The sequence below is a fragment of the Pseudonaja textilis genome, chromosome Z (genome assembly GCF_049901715.1).
Source record: "Pseudonaja textilis isolate UNSWEBS1 chromosome Z, rPseTex1.2, whole genome shotgun sequence".
Taxonomy (NCBI): Eukaryota; Metazoa; Chordata; class Lepidosauria; order Squamata; family Elapidae; genus Pseudonaja; species Pseudonaja textilis.
In genome coordinates, this window is record NC_142008.1 from 64,471,160 (window position 1) to 64,492,224 (window position 21,065).

A 21,065-nucleotide genomic window follows, 5' to 3' on the forward strand; every position below is an offset into this window, starting at 1 on the left:
ACTTTAAAAGCTTACAACAGAATAGAGGGGAAAAAAGGAAAATCTCCTCAAGAAAGGGAAAGCCCAGAGAGAGAAAACAAAAATCTCTCTCTCTCTCAAAAAAAGAATGATTTATGGATGGGTGTACAAAAGATGCAGCAAAAAGAGATAAAGGGCAATTCAAAAGGAATATTTAGTGGGAACAAAAATATTATAAAAAATGTAAGTTTCCAAGAGAGAGAAAGAAAAAGATGATTGAGAAGCTAACAGATGATGGAACTCCAAAGAGATCAAGAGATGATGGATAACAACTTCCGGTTTGGGCGTCTTCGACGACAGACCGAAATCGTGATCATCCACGGTTTTGATCCATGCTAGCCATTGGAGCGCCCCGAGCTGCCCAGATTCAGGGCTGAAGCCACCCCGTAGAGGTGGTGAAGAAGGGGGAGCCATCAGCAGGGTTGAGGAGAGCCACATCTCTCCTCCTCGGCTGGCCATTACTCCCTTTCCCAAAGGCGGTTACAGTGGTGGTCAGAAATGGCCATTTCAAAGAAGAACCTGACCGGACAAGATTATGCAGGAGGAAGTTTAAAGGAGAAAGTTTGACCAGGTTGAATGGAGAACATCTATTTAAGGTACCTGGAACCTGAATTTTAAAGACTAATACTATTCCTAAAAAGATTTTAAGCTGCGAAAGAAAAAGGGAAAGGAAACGGAATTGGCTTTTTTCCCTCTAACATCAACAGTTTTAACTGACTTGGAACATTAAGAAGAATAGATTCAAGTAAGAAATTGATACTAATCCACTTTGACATTAATAGGCTATTTCTAGCTGAAAATAAAGTGTCAAAGGGATAAAGATTCTTGGATAATTTAAAAACTTCCTTTAAAAAAGGAAAGAAAGCAGCGGAGGGAAAAAGGAAAAAAAGAGAGTGGAATCTGGAAAATGGAGGAGAACACCTGGAACTTAAAAAAAAAATTGATAGTGGAATTTTAACAAGGCTTGCAAAAGATACATTGTAGCTGAAACCGTGTTATAAGATAACAAAGCCCCTGGAAAGAGAAAGTGAGAAAAGAAGCAAGAAACACTTTTGGATTATTGGATGATTCCTTTGGATGGAGGATCCTAATGAAATAAAATAAAATCAATTGGGGGTTGTTTAAAATTTTTTAAAATGGCATCACTCCTTGAAGTAATTTTTGTAAAAATTATCAACTTAAAGAACAGTAAAAAAGTAAAAAATGAACTTAAAGAACAAAAAGAAGAAGCACAAGATGGAAGAGGATCTTTTGGCTTCGCATTTCAATTTTTGGAGATCTTGAAATGGAGATCTTGAACTATGAAAAACAACAAGAAACGCTGGCAGAACAAGAAGGGAGGGACAACGAAGAAGCCATCTTCAATGCCCAAGCAATATTAAGCGGGGTAAAAAAGGGAAAGGGGGGGAAAGGAGTTAAAAACTAAAGTACTAAAGCAACAACCAAAGAAAAGAGTAACTTAAAAAGTAATCATAATATCAGGAAAAAGCAGAAGGGAGGATCACAGAAAGGAGAATCAGATAGAAAAGGAATAAAAGGGGGAGGGAGAAGAAGAGAGGGAAGAGGGAAAGGAAAAGAAGCTACAAAAGACAGAAACAAGATATAGAAGTACAGGAAAAACATACAAGAATTAAAGGTATAAACCTATTTAAAAGACACAGAGACAATGGTTAAAATTTAACTTAAGGAGAGGATTCTGCAAGGGTGCATGGGATAGCATTGTTCTATTAGAAATAGAAAAGGGTTAGAAAATATGTTAGATGATTAAAGTGATAGAAAAAATTGATGTGTAGTGGAATATTTGTTTGTAAGGAAAATAAGGCTCTCAGTGATTTAAAAAGAACATTTAAAAAAACTGAAAATAAACATGGAACATTTTTATCAGTTGACAAGATGAACTTGAATAAGAATAATAACTTTTTTGACTACTGTTAATAACTGTTATTTGGTTTTTTATTTAAAGACAGTAATAAGTAAAATATGAAATATAGATGATTAAAGTGAAAGATAACCGATATTACTAGGTAATGTTTGTTAAAAGAAATAAAAATGTAAAAGATTGTTATTAATATTAATGGCAGAGCTGTACATGAATAGAATAATTATTCCATTTACTATTGTTTTACATATATACACAGATATATATACATATATACTTTTTTCTTTTAAGAATTTAGTGTGTATTTTAAGGGAATGAACCAAGCAGAATTCAATTGAAAATAGGTATGTGTTATAAAATAGAGGTTAGAAAATGAATATTATAACTGTAAAGATGTAACTTAAATTTTAAATAAATTTTAAAATTTAAAGATTTAAAGATTTAAATAAGATACAAAGGTGTTACACTCCAGTCTAGTAATTACAGGGGAAAAAATTTTTTATGTGAAAAGATAATATGAAATTGTAAACAGGACAGATGAAAGTATAAAAACATTGATTAGAAAGATTTTAAACATTAGAAAAAGATATGTAATTGAATTAAGAAAGGAATGAGATAATCTAAAGTAGGGCTATAGGAAGTAAAGAAAGGGAAAAGCTATTGAAAAAATTGCAAAAATAGTTATAAGATATGGATTAGAATGCATAAGATAAACATGTATTGAGTTTATGTCTGTATGGAGAAGTGATAACCCGGGGCCATGCTGTTCTCAAAAAAAGATATTTTATTTGTATTTGTATGTTTTGTGAAAACTTAAATAAAACTTTTATTTAAAAAAAGGGATGATGGATAGGGATAAAACACATTAGCAAAATGGAAAAGTAGAAAATATAAACAGTAGCATATATACTAATAGAAAAACAGAATTTACTCTATTTTAAAATAAGCTAAGGGTAGAAGGTGGAAATTTAGGATTAGGGAATTTAATGATATTATTAATATTAACAGTATGTTAAAATATACTGTAAATTTTAAACTTTTAAGGATTAGAAATTGTGGAGAGTGGGAGAAGTAAACCCGGGATCGATTGAATACTGTTAATATTTGGATCAATTAGTAGTGTTGGATATTTGGAATATTGAAAGCAGGGTGGCAAAATGAGTAATTTTTAAAATATCAAATACAAGATAAGGGATAAAAATAATGGCAAAAAGAAATGTTATGTATGCTTAAAGGAATTATGGGAAAAATAAGAAAGAATAGAAATAGAAATAGGAGGGGAACAACAATACACATATTTTAATATAACAAGATCTATGCAATAACAAGAGGGAGGTTTAGAAATTGAATGGTGGTAGTATTAGATATGTTTAAATAACATGCAACAATGAAAATGAAATGTAATAACCATGAGTTACAGCATTATGTTTATCTGTACTAAATGTATGATACCCAGGTATCATATCACACTTCACGCATTGATAAGTATAAGTAATATAAAATAAAAAACTCGATTTATAAAAATAAATAAATGGAATGTTATGAATATGCATAGAATGCTCTGCAGATTTGTTTTGTTCTTCGCATAGAATGCACTTCAGTGCATTATTTTCTTCAGCATTCTGTACTTCTTTTTTTTGTAACAAATTTTATTAATTTTCAAAGAGAATACACAGACAAACAAAACATAAAACATAAGAACATAGAACATCTTTTCTAAAAACTGCTTAACAAAACAAATAAGACATCTCATTTAAGTACAACATAGTTCTAAATTATCATGTTTCCACACACAATTTAATATGCATCTTATATATTCAACTTCATATCTTATTACTCTTTTCCAACTTCTCACTGTTTCTTCCTTCAATTGTATTCATTAAACTTATACTTTCATGTATTTCATATTATTATATTTCATATTATTACTATTTCATATGCTCTTATCCAACATCATTAATCCTCAATAAACAAACATAAGCTAACAAAATACATAACATAAAAACATAAAACTTCTTTTTAGAAAGCGGCTTAACCCCAGGTTATAACTTTTTGTACAGACATAAATCAAATTCATGCTCACCTTATATACTAACTATTTCATATCTTATTTAACATTCTATATTTTCCATATATCTTCTCCCCTCTTTTCACTCTCTTAATTCTATTTTATTTATTTAATCTCAATTTAAATCATTATACTTGTATCTTTTGCCCGTTCTTTTTCAATTATCCATTTATCTTTCTCTTTAACACAAACTTTTTCCTGTAATCACTAGTTGAAGTATGACACCTTTCTATTTCCCCCCCAAATTTAACACTTAAAATAATACATAGTTTCTATTCTGATTCTGCTTAGTACATTCTACATAACATTTTAAAATATAAAACATAATGATCTTATAGTATATTAAAAATAATGTTCCATAACAAATTAGTTAATTAAACTAATTACACATTAATTACACATTCCCTACAATATTCTATTAACACATATTTCAAATACAAATACTAGAATACAATTTTGTGTACTTTTGCAGAATCTCCTTTTAGATTATATTTTACCCTTTATCTCTGAAAAAAACCTGTTTATTAGCATCTTGTTTTAAGCCTTTATAACTTCCCTTCACTTTTTCCCTTCCTTCCTTGTCAAATCTAACCTTTTTACCCCCCCACCCCAATCTCCAGCCTTTTAGTCTCCCCTCTCTGTTGTATTCCTCTTTTCTGTTGCTTTCTGACATTATATTGATTTTTCACCTTACTTTTCCCTTTCTTGGTTGTTTTTTTAGAACTTAAATTCTTCATTTTCTTCTCCTTTTACCCTTTTCTTTCTCATTTAAAATCATATGTCCATTAAAGATGGCTTCTTCTTAATCATCCCAGCCTTTTTCTTGTTGCATTTCCTGATAAGTAGAAATCGCCATTTCTAAAAAGCAAAGGATAGATCCAAAGGAACCCTTGCCTTCTTCTTCCTCTTCTCTTAATTTTTCAAATTGCATTTTCAGTTCTTCAACAGATACCATTGTGAAAAAATTTTTTTTAAACAATCCAAATGTTTTCTTAGTCTTTCAAAAGATAGTTAAAGTCCCAAAGTCATCAAGCAATCAAAGTCAGCGCAATCAGCACAGTCTGTTTCACTTTCTTCTACTTTTTCTTCCTGGGGTAGAATTCAATTACACAATTCCAAGGTATTTTTTGGAAGTTTTATTGCGATTTAATCTCTAATCTTACAAAACTCCAAGCAGTCTCCTTCAACAAACGTTAGTATAAATCATTTACCTCTCTTCCTTCCCACTTAAAGCAAAAAGATTTTAATTTTTAAATGTCAGTGTTTAGAAATTTAATGTCTCCTTGGCTTTAATTTTGAAAGTTAGTACCTTCTGCTACCAAAGCGGGTATTTCCGATTTCCATCTGCTGTCTCCATGGGAAGGAAAGTGAGGAGAAAAAAACTTTCCCTTTACTTTCCACCGCAGCTTAACGATCTTCTGGGAAACAATATATCACTTAAAGAGCCAAAGTTCCAGGGTATTCAGATGTTAATTGTCGTCCCGGTTCAGCCAAAAGCCTTCTCTTTCTTCACTTCCTCCTGCACACAACTTGTCCGGCTGAGAGGTTCTTTGTGGCGGCCATTGCTGACTGCTGCTCCACCACCTTTGGAAAAGGGAGTTAAGCCGGCTGGAAAAGGGGGGTGCAATATCCCCCAACCCCTGCCCAGATCTCCTCTCTCTTCAGTTATCCCTACAGGATAACTATAGCCTCCTAATCCAGTTGGATCGAAGGCACTCCAGCAGCAAGCGCAGCAGGGATCGCGCACAAACGCAAATTCCTGCTGCCTCCGAAGCCTGACAAACCAGAACTCAGCATTCTGTACTTCTGATGGTCTTGGAAAGAGAATTTCTCTGCATTTTGCAAGAATCAATCTAGCCCAAGACATCCTTTTCCCACTCTACCTTCAAGTGAGCCAATAAGAATTTACCTGATGTTTCTGAAAATTATTCAGGACTTACAGTGCTTCATACATTGGGATATTATTGGGACAGCAGATTATTGCAATATATCATTGGGACATATTGGAATAATTTGTTTCAGTTCTCCTTCTACCCAGGATCCCTCCAAAGAGACTAAATTTGGAGATTCTCCCCAAATGCTTCTAATGTTTTTGGGTACCTTTTAAGAGATGCAAGTTTTTTTCTCCATTTCCATCCCCACCCGTAATTCTTTATTGGAATTGTATAATTGCGAAGATCATCTTTGTGTTGAGAGAATCTAAATTCAGATAAGAAATGAAATCCCTTACAAACAATAGTTATCTACTGTAATTAATCCCTCTTTTAATTAATTGAGTTTTTTTCTTTTGCCCAAACCCACAGTGTAAAAATCTCATTGGCAATAAAGCATTTTCTTTGTTTAGTTAATAGTGTTAAACAAAAGAATTCATCTATTTTCTTTTTATTCTTTCCTTTCCAATGTGGATATGGGATGGGTGCAGTGGTGGGATTAAAATAATTTAACAAACGGTTCTCTGCCCTAATGTCCAGCTGGATAGGCATTGCTGGGTGGGCATGTGACTGGGTGGACATGGCCACCTCAACATCACTCATGTTGAGGGGCACCTTGCCTTTACCAGCCTCTCCTCACCATGCCCAGCCAAGTCCTGCCTCAGCCCTCCCTTCCCAGCCACTCCTTGTCATGCCTGGCCTTGCCTCGCCATACAACCACAATTGAGGCCCAAAATTTATGTTGCTAAGTGAGAAATTTATTAAGTGAATTTTGCTATATTTCATGACTTTACTTGCCACATTTGTTGTTAAGTTAGTAACATGGATGTTAAATGAACCTGGCCTCCCCAATGACTTTGCTTTTCAGAAAGTTGCAAAAGGGGATTACATAACCCTGGGAGACTAAAACCATCATAAATGTGAGACAGTTGTCAACCATATGAATTTTGATCATGTGACCGTGGGGATGCTGCAAGGGTCATAGGGGAAAAATAGTCATAAGTCACTTTTTAAAGTGCTGTTGTAACTTTGAATGGTCACTAAATGAACTGTTGCAATTCAAAGATTACCTGTACAAAAATACAAAAAGCTTCTTTGTTTGCAGAAAGCTGCCCTAAATACCAATCATTAGATTAGATAAGATCAATGACAGTCACAGCCATTATGGAAATCTAAACCATCCTGTCCAAATATCTTCCTTCTCATCAGCAATACCTGCAACCCAGAGTTACAAATCAGGCAGGTTGCCAGAGTACCTTGAGGAATTAAAATAGTTAAAATACAGTGATAACTACCAGCAGCCAACTCTTGCTCATAAAGTGAAACCCTTTAGCAGAGAGGTCATTTAAGCTCTCCAGAAAGTGGGTGGGCATATTTGGGCTACAAAATGCCAAGCTAAAGAGAAAAATTAACAAAGTATATAGAGGACCCAGGTTCAAGTTTCGGCCCTCCCAAGCTTGTCATGATCACAATAAAATTAATACATGCCACAGATGTCTAAATAAACTTAAAGCCTGATGCCATGTTATGCCTTATTATCATGAGAGAAAACTAAAATGAATTGGAGGGATGATCCATACCCCTAGCTCCTATTTTTTTTATCAGTGAGCAATCATGCGCCTTGGCTACTCTAAATCAATGCAAGAGACTTCTGTCCCAAAGGTGTGCTTTTTCAAGAAGCAACTAGACTTTCTGGAAACCAAGAAAGTCCAGTTGCCTCTTGAAAAAAAAAATACCTTTGGGACAACCATGACATGGATCAGGGGTCACCAACCTTTTGGACCTCAGGGATCACCAAACTCATAATTTTAAATCCCAGGGACCACTAACTGGTTCTGTGGGCATGGCCTAATTTGTGGGTGTGGCTTGGTGGTCATGTGACTGGCTGGCCATGGCTTGTATGTAAATATTATAAATATTTATATAAATATAGATTTTTTTTTATTAAAAAAGAGCAACTTTTACCCCAAATCAGGCAAAGCAGGCAGGCAGATTGAGTTGCTCACAGAATCACAGATTTATTCAGAGATCTATCTATCTGTCATTGGCTACATGAGTCTCACATAAAATTTGCTTGCAAGCAAACTCACAAAATTAACTCACAACACACCATATATGTAAATATTGATTTTTTTAATTTAAAAAAAGTAACTTTTACCCCAAATCAGGCAAAGCAGGCAGGCCGATTGAGTTGCTCACAGAATCATTCAGTGATCTATCTATCTGCCATCAGCTAGCTCAGTCTGTCACATAAAATTTTCTTGCCATGAGTCTCACTGAATAAAAGACCCTTCAATCCTAAGAGAGGTTCGACTGCGCTTAAAAGCAGAGCCGAATATCTAAAGATGAGCTAGAAAGCAATAAATCCAACGATTCCCTGCTTTCTAGCTAATCTACCATGTTTCTCACAAAATAAGGCCGGGCCTTATTTTTTTTGACCCCCCCAAAAATGGCTAGGCCGTTTTTTCAGGGGTGACTTAATCCCCCCCCTTGCCTCCTCAGGTGGGCAGGCGGCAACAGCTTGGATGTTGACCTCGGCGTTGGTGGGGCACTTCATATTGGGACACCTTCCATCACCATTGCTTTCCCTTTTCCCTTGTTGCTGTAGTGTTTAGAGCAATGCTGCAGTGTTTGGCACAGCCATGGGTGGCCAGCCATGGCTCCTCCCTGCAATCGGAGCCTGGCGGAGGCACTTGGCTTCAGGCGCTCCTGTCGCTGCCTTCCCTTTGCCTTCGAAGGTAAAGCCAATTATTTTAAAAATGGCGCACTACTACAACAAAGCCTCCCCTGCCCGAGAGGGCAGCCCAACCCCATGTGGGGAGGCGAATCTCCTGGGGCCGCAGTGCAGGATTGGCCCACCTTGGGAGAAGCGCCCAGCCGCCACCCCTACCTGGCACTGGGCAGAGCGCGAAGACCTTCGCCTGGGGCACCCAGCGCAGCTGACAGGCAGGCCCTCCTTCCCGGCAGCAGAGCTCTCACCAAGGCAGTGAGCACCTCCCCGCCGGACTCTCCGCTCATCCTGCCAGGGCCACTCCAGAGCCGTGCAGGGTAGGCAGAGCCAGGAAAGCGAGCCGTGGGTACACGCCCATCTGCCAAGCAAAAGAGCTGGGCCAACCTGAGCTTGGCTTCCTTCCCAAGTCCCTCCAGAGCCCGAAGCCCCCTGTCCTTTCCACCCCATGCACAGCCCGTCCCTGTCCCCACACATCTCCAAATGCGCCGGCAGCTCCAAATGCTGCAGTGGAACAGGCATCAGGCAGAGGCGCTGACTCGGCAGGGCTCAGCTCGGAGGAGGACGCAGCGCAGGCTGTTGCCTTGCCTCACTGTCCATGGATGGGTGGGCTCTATCACTGCCTCGGGCGGCCTCTCCTGGTGGCCCCTTTGGATTCGGGCTGGAGGGATTTGGGAAGGAAGCCAAGCTTGGGGCGGCCCGGCTCTTTTGCTTGGCAGGCGGGTGTGCACCTGCCTTTCCCAGCTCTGCCCAGCCCGCAAAGCTCCGGCGCGGTCCTGGTGGGATAAGCGAAGGGCCCGGTAGGGAGGCGCTCGCTGCCTTGGTGAGATCTCTGCCGCCGGGAAGGAGGGCCCACCTGTCAGCTGTGCTGGGTGCCCCAGGCAAAGCTCTTCACACTCTGCCCAGCACCAGGCAGGGATGGTGGCTGGGTGCTTCTCCCGGGGTGGACCGATCCTGCGCTGCGGCCCTGGGAGATTGGCCTCCCCATGTGGGATTGGGCTTCCCTCTTGGGCAGGGGAGGCTTTGTTGTAGTAGGGTGTCATTTTTAAAAGAATTGGCTTTACCTTCGAAGGCAAAGGGAAGGCAGCGACAGGACCGCCTGAAGCCAAGTGTCTCTACAGGGCTCCAGTTGCAGGGAGGAGCCCTGGCTGGCCGCGCATGGCTGCGCCAAATGCTACGGCATTGCTCTAAATGCTGCAGCAGCAAGGGAGAAGAGAAAGCAATGGTGGCGGAAGGTCTCCTGATACGAAGTGTCCCACCAACGCAGGCAGCACCATATCCGGGTATGCAACAAAAGTGCTTCCTAACGGCAAGCCTCCCCCGCCATTCCCCCCCATTTCACATGTTTAATATAGGCCTTAATTTGGGGGGAAGGGCTTAATTTGATTTTATGCCAATAAAACATGCTGGGCCTTCCTTTTTTTTTTTTATGAACAAGTTTTATTGATTTTTGAAGACAAACAAAACATAACACATAGAAGTATAAAACCTCCTTTCTAAGAATTACTTATAAATTTCAACAAGGCAAATAAAGCATTATTTTTTAAAACATAGTTCCACATTATCACACTTCCATTTACACATATATATCTTTTCCAAATTTCTCATTATTTCTCCCTTCACTTTCATTCAATCATATTTCCTTCTATCAAAGTTTCAGTAATTCTCAATCAGTCATAAGCACACAAAATACATAACCTAAAGCAAAACATTGGAGAAAAAAAAAAACTCCTTAGTTATCATTTATACATATCTTTTCCCAATTTCTCTCCCTTTAATTTCATTTCTCCAAGATTTTATTAATTTAGAATCAAACGTAAATAATCCACACACTAAACATAAAACATAAAACTTGAGAAGTGACTTGGCCCCAGGTTACATCTTTTTTGACAGACCTAAATCAAATTCATGCCCACCTTATATACCCTTCATATCTTATTAACCATTTTGTATTCTCTATATAACTTCTCCCATCTTTTCACTCTCTTAATTATATTTTATTTATTTCATCTTATTTCAAAGTCATTATACTTATATCTTTTGTCTGTTCTTTACCAAACATCTATGTATCTCCTCCCTTTAACAAAAAATTTCCCCTGTAATCACTTTTGAAGTATGACGCCTTCTCCTAAAATAAAGCTTAAAATAATACATAATTTCCATCCTGATTCTGCTTAGTACATTCTACATATTAAATCTTAAAATAAAAGAATAGTAAACTTATAGTACAATTAAATATATAATTTCTATTCTAATTCTAATTCTGATAAGTACATTGTTTTAGGATAGAAGAAATAAAATACTAAAGTTATAATAACATTAAAACAAACAAATTAAACTTTAACTAAGCATTAATCATTTAACACGGTCTCCTAATATTTAATCAAATATCAACATCCATCATTATTAAACATTAATATTTCATTAAATATTCCAATAAACTGTTTCAAATGCAAATACTACGATACTATCTTATGCACTCTTGCAGAATCTTCTTTAATTATAAACTATCTATCATCCTTCATCTCTAAAAAAAAAACTTTTTTAAAAAAATCTTGTCCTAACCCGTGGCTTTTTTTTTTCTTTTTCCCTCCCTTTCTTCTCCAATCTGGTCTTTTTGCCCCCCCTCCCCCTTTTTAAGTTTCCCTCTCTGTTGTAATTCTCTTTTCAATTGCTTTCTAACATTGTACCTTCTTTTCACCCTATTTTTCTTTTTCTTGGTTGTTTTATTAAATCTTAAATTCTCCTTTTCCCTTCCTCCCTTCCCATTTTCTTTTCTTAGTCAAACTTTTTAGTCCATTAAAAATGGCTTCTTCCTTTTCTTCTTCTTCTTCTCCTTCTCCTTCCTCCAGTGTTTGCTGGTACATAGAAACCGCCATTTCTAAAAAATGGAAGGCAGCTCCCAAAGAATCCTTGCCACTTTGTTGTCTTTCTTTTAATTTTTCATATTCCATTTTCAGTTCATCAACCGATGGTACCATTATAGGTTGTTTTTTTAAAACAACCCAGATGCTTTCAATCTTGAAGTAGTTTCCAAATGTCAGAGTTATCAAACAATCCAAACAAACAAAACTTTTTTCCTCTTCTTCTCTTTACAGTTTTTTCTCCAGAGGCAAAATCCCAGATGTATTTTAAAAGCCGTATTACCATTAATTAATGGTCTTGTAATCTTCAAGGCGTCTCCTCCAGCAAAGTTTTTTTAAAAAATTTTTAGTCCTCCCCTTCCCACTTATAACAAAGAGCTTATTTTTACCTTTAAAGAGCAAGTTTTTCTGTGCTCCTTTGCTTTCTTCGTAAGGAGGGGGAGTGAGCTTTCCTTCAGCACTTTCGCCGATGTAACAAATTCTTTTGGAAACAAATGTATCAATCCGAAGTCAGGTTTCCAGGGTGTTTTAAAAGTAACATAATGTCGTGGTTTAGCCAAGAAAACTTCTCCTTCTAAGACTTCCTCCTGCACAAACTTATCCAGTTGAAGATTCCTTTGTGGCTGCCATGGAGACAGCCACCCCACCGTCTCAGGAAAAAGGAGTCCAGGCCCTTGCCCGGATCTCCTCTGTCTTCCGCTGCCCCTTCAGGGCAGCGACAACCCCCAAATCCAGTTGGATCGGGGGTACCTTGACGGCGAGCGCAGCAGGGACCCGCAGAGAAGCGGATTCCTGCCACCGCCGAAGCCTTACAACCGGAAGAATGCTGGGCCTTCCTATTGGTGGAGGCCGTATTGTTGGAGAAACACGGTAAAACTCCCGATACAGCAGAACAGCTGATCCTCAGAAAAAGAAAAAATAGCAATTTAGTAGGCAAGTTTGCTGGGTAAGGAGTAAGTGGGTAGGAAGGGTTCCCATGGGCCATGTGGGCGGGCAGCCTTGTGTTTCTGCACAGCCTGGATTAATTGCTTTGGGGGTTGCTCTGGGGATGAGATTTCTCTGCAGCCCACCAAAATTTTCTCATCGCCCACTGATTGGTGACCGTTGCTCTATAGCGTCATTTTGAGGGTAGGAGTTGAAACAGTTTGGTAACCACTGACCTGGATGACTGAAGAATCACCAAAGACAAGAGAATCACATGATCTGACAAAGTCCCATCCAGGAGAAGCAATCCTTAGACCCATTAAAGATACTAGCTGGTCTCACTCACCTCACAAGATATCCTAAGGAAATCATCCAGATTTAAGAAAAGATCAAGTGCCCCCAGAAAGGCAGTAAAAAAATCAGACAGAATGCCAAACTTTCATCCTGCCTCTCAGCCATTGCTTAACTTGATCAGGCAGCCTCATCACTTTCCATTAGTGGGACCTTCCGAAGCCATTTTTTTGTAACAAAGAACCGAAAGACTAGTCGGATTACTCCATTTAGAGAAGATTATGGATCTAGAGAAGAAAGAAACAATTGCCCCCTCTCACCCTTAATTGGAGATGGAGTCAAGCGCTGGAGCTCAGGCTATAGAAAGTCTGGGTGTACTGCCAAAGGCCATTAACAGCTGTTCCAATGTAACAAGGCTTACCCGCAGAAGCAGTTTTAGGAAAACACTTAAGCAGGGCAATAAAATAAGCAGGATTAGGCTAGAAACAACACACAGAGGCATACCAGAACACCTCCTTCCTCCTGCCCTATCAGAAGTCAGGCAGGAGCCATTCATTGATCAAGGTCCTGTTTCCTCAATTGGTAATCCTAACAGGATTGACCCTGTAAGGTGGGGAAAACAAAAAGCTGTTGGGAGAAGATTTTTTTTCCAATAGTCGGTTTGTCAATTGCTCAAAAAGTTTTCTGGTTCTCTTGAATTGGTGAGAAACATCAGAATCCCACCATTGAACAGTTGCTGAACAAGTGGCCTTATTACTGTAACTTATGTACAGTAACTAGTGTAATTTATTTAGAGAATTACTTATAATAAAAAAACTAATAGTAGTGGGGAAAAATTTTATCAAAAAATTAATCAAAAACTTTATATTGTGGCCATTAAAGGACTAGTTCTACACCATCAGTTGATGAAGGAATACCTTAGGAACTTCATTTGATATATGTAAATTGTAAGAAACTGAGCCAGTGTTTTATTTTAGCAACACATTGGAATCATAATATCTTTAGAGAGGGGGAATGGGAGGCGGGGTTAAGTCAAATGTATCTATACCTGCTAGAATATAGGTAATTTCTCCTTTGTATTTTCTAAATGTTTTCAGATGTTTAATAGATGTCTGCCTTTGCCCCATAAGTAATCTAAATTTAAATTCGGTATTAGCTGTATTTCTGGCGTAAAGGAGAATGAATTTATCTGGGAATAAATTTTCTGTCTTAATGGAACAATCAAATATTTTTATGTGCAATAATTTAAACATGCCAGTCACAGTGGCTATATTGAATCAGACTTTTTCTAATTATGTTATCCCAAACAAGACAATCAGGATATAGGATAAGCACAAATTGAAGTTTTATTCCTAAAAAAGAAATATAGCTAATCAGGTGATTGATAGGAAATTCTATTGTGTCTTCATTAAGTCTGGAGTTACATTTAACTATGTGGAAGAACTCAAGTGAAAAATTATCCTGATAGCCTGCCAATCCAACCAGTTGAAAATGGACACCTGATAATTGATTTAGACTAAATAATGACATAATTCCAACATGGAATTTGCTTTTTCTTTGTATAATGGGATAAAAAATCACTGGAATAGCTTCTTCCTGCAATCTCAGGTGATAGATGTATTGTTTTTTCCTTCTTGCAGGATGGAGAGATGTGGTCCTCTATTAACTGTACCATCTGTGCCTGTGTGAAAGGCAAGACAGAATGTCGCAAGAAGCAGTGTATTCCAGTCAGCAGCTGCCCTCAGGTGAGTGTAACAGTAAATTTTTTTGAAGGATTTGAGCTGTTTACAAATGGTAGGGATTTTGCATATAAATTTTTGACAGCCTTGATACATGCAGACTAAAGAGCCCTTCAGACAGAAAACAGCTCAGTATATTTATTTATTTATTTTATTTTATTTATTTGTCAATTGTTTACGAGATAATAAGTAAAAGTGTATACATAATTATGGATACATGAAATGAGTACATATAAGAAAAATGAAAGAAAAATAAAAGAAACAATAGGACAGGGACGGTAGGCACGTTGGTGCGCTTATGCACGCCCCCTACAGACCTCTTAGGAAAGGGGTGAGGTCAATAGTAGACAGTCTAAGGTTAAAGTTTTTGGGGTTTGGGGAAGAAACTACAGAGTCAGGTAGAGTATTCCAGACATTGACCACTCTGTTGCTGAAGTCGTATTTCCTGCAATCAAGCTTGGTGCGGTTAACCTTGAGTTTGTATCTGTTGTGTGCTCTTGTGTTGTTATGGTTGAAGCTGAAGTATTCATTGACAGGTAGGACATTGCAATGTATGATTTTATATACCATGCTTAAATCAGACCGAAGACGGGCGTAATTCAAGGTTTTCTAGTTCTAGAATTTCAAGTCTGGTGGCATAAGGTATTCTACAATGAGTAGAGGAGTGGAGAACTCTTCTTGTGAAATATTTCTGGACTTTCTCAATTGTGCTAATATCAGATACGTAATGTGGGTTCCAGACTGATGAGCTCTATTTGAGTATTGGTCTAGCAAATGTTTTGTATGCTCTAGTTAGTAGTGTGATATTACCAGAGAAAAAGCTACGTAAGATTAGGTTAACAACTCTTAATGCCTTTTTGGCTATGTAGTTGCAGTGGGCACTAGCACTTAGATCATTAGAGGTGAGTATTCCAAGGTCCTTTACAGAGCTTGGATCATCAACAAGATCTTGACTATTCAGCTTGTATTTTATTTTCGGATTTTTTTTGCCAATATGTAAGACGGAGCATTTATTTGTTGAGATTTGAAGTTGCCATTTGTTTGACCATTCTGATACACAGTCAAGATCTTTTTGAAGGGTAGCAGTATTGTCTGTGGTATTGAACAGCTTTACATCATCAGCGAAAAGAACGCAGTTGCTCTTAATATGATCACAGAGGTCATTTATGTAGAGTATGAAGAGAGTATAGAGAGAGTATATAGAGAGTATATATAGAGAGTATAGAGTATAGAGACTAAGTTTGTGATAACTTTTTAAATAGTGAATAGAAAGGTAAGGCGCAGAGTCACTCAGCTCTTAGATTTAATGGAGAACACTCTTAGTATTCTCATTCTTACTTGACTGAAGCCCAGATCCATGTTAGAAAAAACAGTAGGAAATATTGAGACCCAGAATTGCATTCATGTCATGGGGATTATTTGATTCTTAGAGGATTTAGAATTCTCAAAAGGAAGTAAATCACCACAATATCCACTGGGCCAATTTTCTTACCCATGCCGTTTATCAAAATGTCCTGTAGTAATAGTAGGCTTTTTTTTTTCTTTTGACAAGAGCCTACATAGGCTCTGTAGATTCTATATTTTATATTTTGTTTGTTATCCCTTCCTTTGCAACATATATTGCCAAGATACATTTTGAACCTATAAACTTGAAGTGAGCTTAAGATTTATTCAGGGCATGCTGCCCCATGCCTAGCATATGTTTTTATACATGTCTTCTATTGTAACAAATAAAATTTAAATGTGGCTAGTCATATACCAGTGCCAAATGAGGAAAAACCAAGAGCAGTTGCTTTTATTACATAACCTCTACCCCAAAATCTTAACTAGTTTTGTTTTTTTTAAACTCACATACAGAAAAGATACAAACCTAGATTATGGATACCAACCTAGATTATTAAAAAGAAGCAAAGCTAGACTCAAAGATTGCCAAATAGGAAGTGCTTATAAATATTCATGGAGAAAAATGGTGTATTTCTAAGGAATTCCTCAATTTATTAATAACACCCACCACACATGTTATCAATAATATATGGCTTTGTTTTACAAGACAAAAGCAGAATCCTATGTCAGCAGGACGGTTCAAATAACTAGACTTATCAAAGAATAACTTTGCTTGAATTCCAGCCACTTTCTGCTGGGAAAATGTTTATGCGAACTCGGAGATAAGGCTAACCAATGAAATTAAAAAGTATTCAAATGTATTTCTTACCTCTATTCTAGAGTAGCTTGTCTACTTAATTCACTTCCTTCTGATTTGATGTTTGTTGAATTATGGGAAAAGGAGTTCTGTCCTTTTGAAGTTTTGGAAGTTTGGCTTGAGACTCAATGATTTAAATGGGGTAACTGCCAGAATTCTGACATCCTGATTAAAAGGATCAGAAGGTGATTTATGACATCGTGTGAACTTTTTTTTTTTTTAATAAAGTTTTATTTGGGTTTTCACACATACAAAATACAAGTAAAACATCTTTTTGAAAATAGCATGGTCCCAGGTTGAACTTCTTTCTACAGACACAAAACTCAATTTCATGCTCCTTTTTGTATTCTGTTCCATATCTTATACTATTTTACATTTTCTATATAGTTTTTCCCCTCTTTTAATTTTCTCAATTTTATTTTGATTATCTCATCTCAATTCAAATCGTTATATTTATACTTTTGTCTGTTCTGTTTCAATTTCATATTATCTTTTCTCATTAAACAAATTTTCTCCTGTAGTTATTAATTGGAGTATGACACCTTTATATCTTTTAATTACATCCATTCAACTCTTATTTAAACTTCAATATATACCTTAAGTTTATGACCTTCAATATAATACATAATACATAACTTCCAATCGAATTCTGCTTGGTACATTCTTATAATACACACTATATTCTTTTTTTTTAAAAAAAGATTGTAAATATATGTAATTATAAACCCTCATTCCATTCCAGTTCAGTTCAATTAAGTATCATACTTCCTTAAAAACATATAATCTCCATAATTAATTTTTCCCTTATTTCTCTTCACATATGTTTTATAAATCATTAAATATACCTTTTGTTACATTTATTTATTGACAAGCATTCCACTGAATTACGATAGCTATTTTATCAGACATTTAAATCATACATTGTTTCATATTTTCTAAAATTATTTCTGTTTCTAATATAACCATACTATCTTATGTACCTTTGCAGAATCCCTTTTTCCATTAAGTTTTCACCCATTATCTCTAAATAGGCCCTGTTTCTCTATATTTTGCTTCTGTCCTTTATAACTTCTTTTCCTTTCTTTCTTCCCTCTCATCTTCTCCCTCCCCTTTTTACCCACTTGTCTCTCTAGTTCTAATTCTCTCTTCTGCATTTCCCTCTTCTGTTGCTTTCTGATTTTATACTTATTTTTCAATCTATTTTTTGGGGGGGAGTTGTTTTTCCCAATCTTAAACTTTCCATTCTCTTTCCCCCTTTTCCTTCCCCCCCCATCTAAGATTACTTGTTCATTAAAGATGGCTTCTTCTTTGTCGCAATGTTCTTGTTCTGCAGGCATTTCTTGTTGTTTCTCATAATTCCAAATCCCCATTTCTAAAAACTGAAATACGAAGCCAAAAGAACCTCTCCCTTCTTGTGCATCTTCTTTGTACTTTTTAAGTTCCATTTTCAGTTCTTCTAAAAGTGGAGCCATTTTAAACAGTTTTAAACAACCACCCAATTGATTTTAGTCATTCAAAACAATAACCAAGAATCCAGAAATCATCAAGTATTCAGATAGTCCCAGGTTATATCTTCTTATTTCTTTTTCGACTTTCTCTTCCTGGGATTTTTGTTGCAATATTTCAATTAGAATGTATCTTTTGGAAGTCTTGTTGAGATTTTGCTGTAAGTTCTTTTTTAATTCCAGGCAGTCTCCTCCCTTCCATATCCTGCCCTTTTATTCTTTTTCTCTCCTTTCCTGTTTTCAAAATCTTTTAATTATCCAGAAATCTTTATTACCCCTTTGACTTTTTATTTTCAGCATTAAATGCCTATTGATGTCAAAGTGGATGTTTTCCAATTTCTTGCTTAAGTCTCTTAACTGTCAGTATAGAAAAGGAGAAAACTTTTCCCTTTTCTCTCTCCTTCGCAGCTTAAAAGTCTTCTCAGGGAACAAGTTTTTTAATAGTATCAATTCCAGGGTACCTTAGTTGTTGCTTTTGCTGTTTGACCCCGTCAACCAAAACGTTCTCTTCTTATCTTCCTCCTGCACATTCTTTTCCAGTCGAGTTCTTCTTTGTGGTGGCCATTTCTGACCACCGCTGCAACCGCCTTTGGGAAAGGGAGTAATGGCCAGCTGGGGAGAAGAGATGCAGCTCTCCTCAACCCTGCAGGCAGTCTCCCCACTCTCCACCAGCTCTATGGGGTGGCTTAGCCCCAAAACCAGACAGCTTGGGGTGTTCCAGCGGCGAGCACGGATCGAAGCCTCTCAGAGATGAGGTTTCGGTCTGTCGCTGAAGAAGCTCAAACCGGAAGTTTTTCATCATGTGAACTTTTTTTTGTTGTGTCCGAAACTCAGAGCAAAAAATATAATGATATGTTTAGACTTCATTCTATGAAGATAGATGTGATATCATTTGTATTTCTATCACATTTCACTGCAAGCATATATACAATACTACATTTTCTCCTGTGAAGGAGATTAGAGTGAAAGTGAAGTCCAAGATAAAATGTGTTTGCGTGCTCTTCTGACTCAAGCAGCTTAACATAATAATAGAGTTGGCTGAGACCTTGGAGGTCTTCTAATCCAACCCACTGCTCAAACAAGAAAAGAATGTCAAACTCAAGCCCCATGGGGTGAATCCAGCCAGTGGGGTGCTTAGATCTGGCCTGCGGGGCCAATGTGGAAACAACAAAAGACTGGCACGCAGTATCTCTGTGCACAAAAATGGAGTTCGGTAGGCCTCCTGATCTCTGTTTTTGCTGGTAGAGGGTTGCAAGAGGCACAGTCACAGCTGAAAATGGAGCTCAACAATTTGTTTTTACTGGCAGATTGCTTGGGCCACCATAGGTGCCCCCAACACGAGTGACATCAAGTTGGCCACATTCACCCTAGCCACACCCATCCCAGTCCCCCAGGGTCAAACACAACCCTGTTGTAGCCCTCAATGAAATCAAATTTGACACTCCTACTCTATATCATTTCAGACAAAATGTCTGAAAGCTCTTTTTAAAAACCTCCAGTTTTGGAGTGTCCACAACTTTTGAAGGCAACCTATTCCACTGATTAATTGTTCTCTCTTCAGGAAACTTGTTCTTAGTTCTAGGTTGCTCCTCTCTTCTTTGTGACAGCTCTTCAAATATTGGAATACGGCTATCATATCACCCCTAGTCTTTCTTTTCCTGGATTAGACATACCCAATTCCTGCAACCATTTTTCGTATGTTTTAGCCTCCAGTTCCCTAATCATCTTTGCTGCTCTTCTCTGCACTCTTTCTTAAGCATGATTTGCTCACTTAGCCTCATTTTCTGCATTCACACTGTATTCCTGATTGGAAAATTAGAGTGATGAATTGTTCATACCATTTTATCCTGTGACACTAGGAGAGCAGTGCAATTGACCAGCTTATCATATGCCAGCTGCCTTATCAAAACAGGCAATATATGTAATAAATGACCAGCTGTAAAATATTTGTAATGAGTGGCCATAGAATATAGTGGAACAAAACTTCTGTCCTTACCACATTTTAATGCTGTATTCATGGACATATTGATTGACATTGTTTCTCAACACTGTTTTAAAATAATATTGTTTACTTGCAAACAGTGTTCCACTGTTAATGAAGCCTTTGTTTGAAGGCACAACTTGAATATTAACTGTCTCAGAACGTTTTCATCAGTTGAGAAACCTCAGTTGAATTATCTTTTTCTTCAATTTGTCCCTCTCTGTACCTCTTTACTATCAGAAGTGTAAATACAGTGGCATGAGCCGCTAAAAATAAAAATTGTATTCATTTATCTTTTTGCATGTTTTTTTTACTTTAGTACAAATTTATTAAAATGTTGAGGGTTGTTGTTGTTGTTGTTTCAGGAAGGAGATACCATAATGCATTAAAAGCATTACATTGAATTCTTTTCCCATCCCATATTATTTGTCCTTGTTTCATTTAGGGAAAGATCCTCAACCGAAAAGGATGCTGTCCCATTTGCACTGAAAGTGAGTAAGTTCATGTATTTATTGTTTTTTCCCCAACACTTTTCTTGTCAGCAAAATAAGAATAAATTATTGTGTGTTATTCCTCATTTTTTTCAAGAAAGTAAATAGTTGCAATAGGATTGAGTTTATGAGAAATGTTGAAGAGCAAATAAATACATCAATATAAATCTTGATAATATTGCTATTTATTCCTTACATTTCCTTGTTAATAAAAAACAAGAAGCCTATAATGAAAAGCTTAAAATGCTTGGTGTGATTAGAGAGTTCTCCCAAGATAATCTCTATTTATCTTAATATGAAATAAATTCAAATAAAATATAATTGAAATAATATTCAGTGCCATAAAAATTTTTAAAAACATATACAAATTACAATGAAATTAATAATAGCATGGAATTTGCTATTGGAAGTTGCTAGGAATTTTGCTGGGAATTTTGCTGGGAATT

At 36.9% G+C, this 21,065-nt stretch overlaps 1 protein-coding gene across 1 annotated transcript in view; it reads left to right on the top strand.

Moving 5' to 3' along the window:
• BMPER (BMP binding endothelial regulator) overlaps positions 1-21,065 on the top strand; it is a 534,092-nt gene that overhangs the window by 263,595 nt on the left and 249,432 nt on the right. Inside the window, exons 10-11 of the mRNA XM_087918003.1 lie at positions 14,344-14,448; positions 20,574-20,619. Of these exons, the coding sequence (XP_087774129.1) occupies positions 14,344-14,448; positions 20,574-20,619 (151 nt within the window). The remainder of the gene's footprint in view (positions 1-14,343; positions 14,449-20,573; positions 20,620-21,065) is intronic.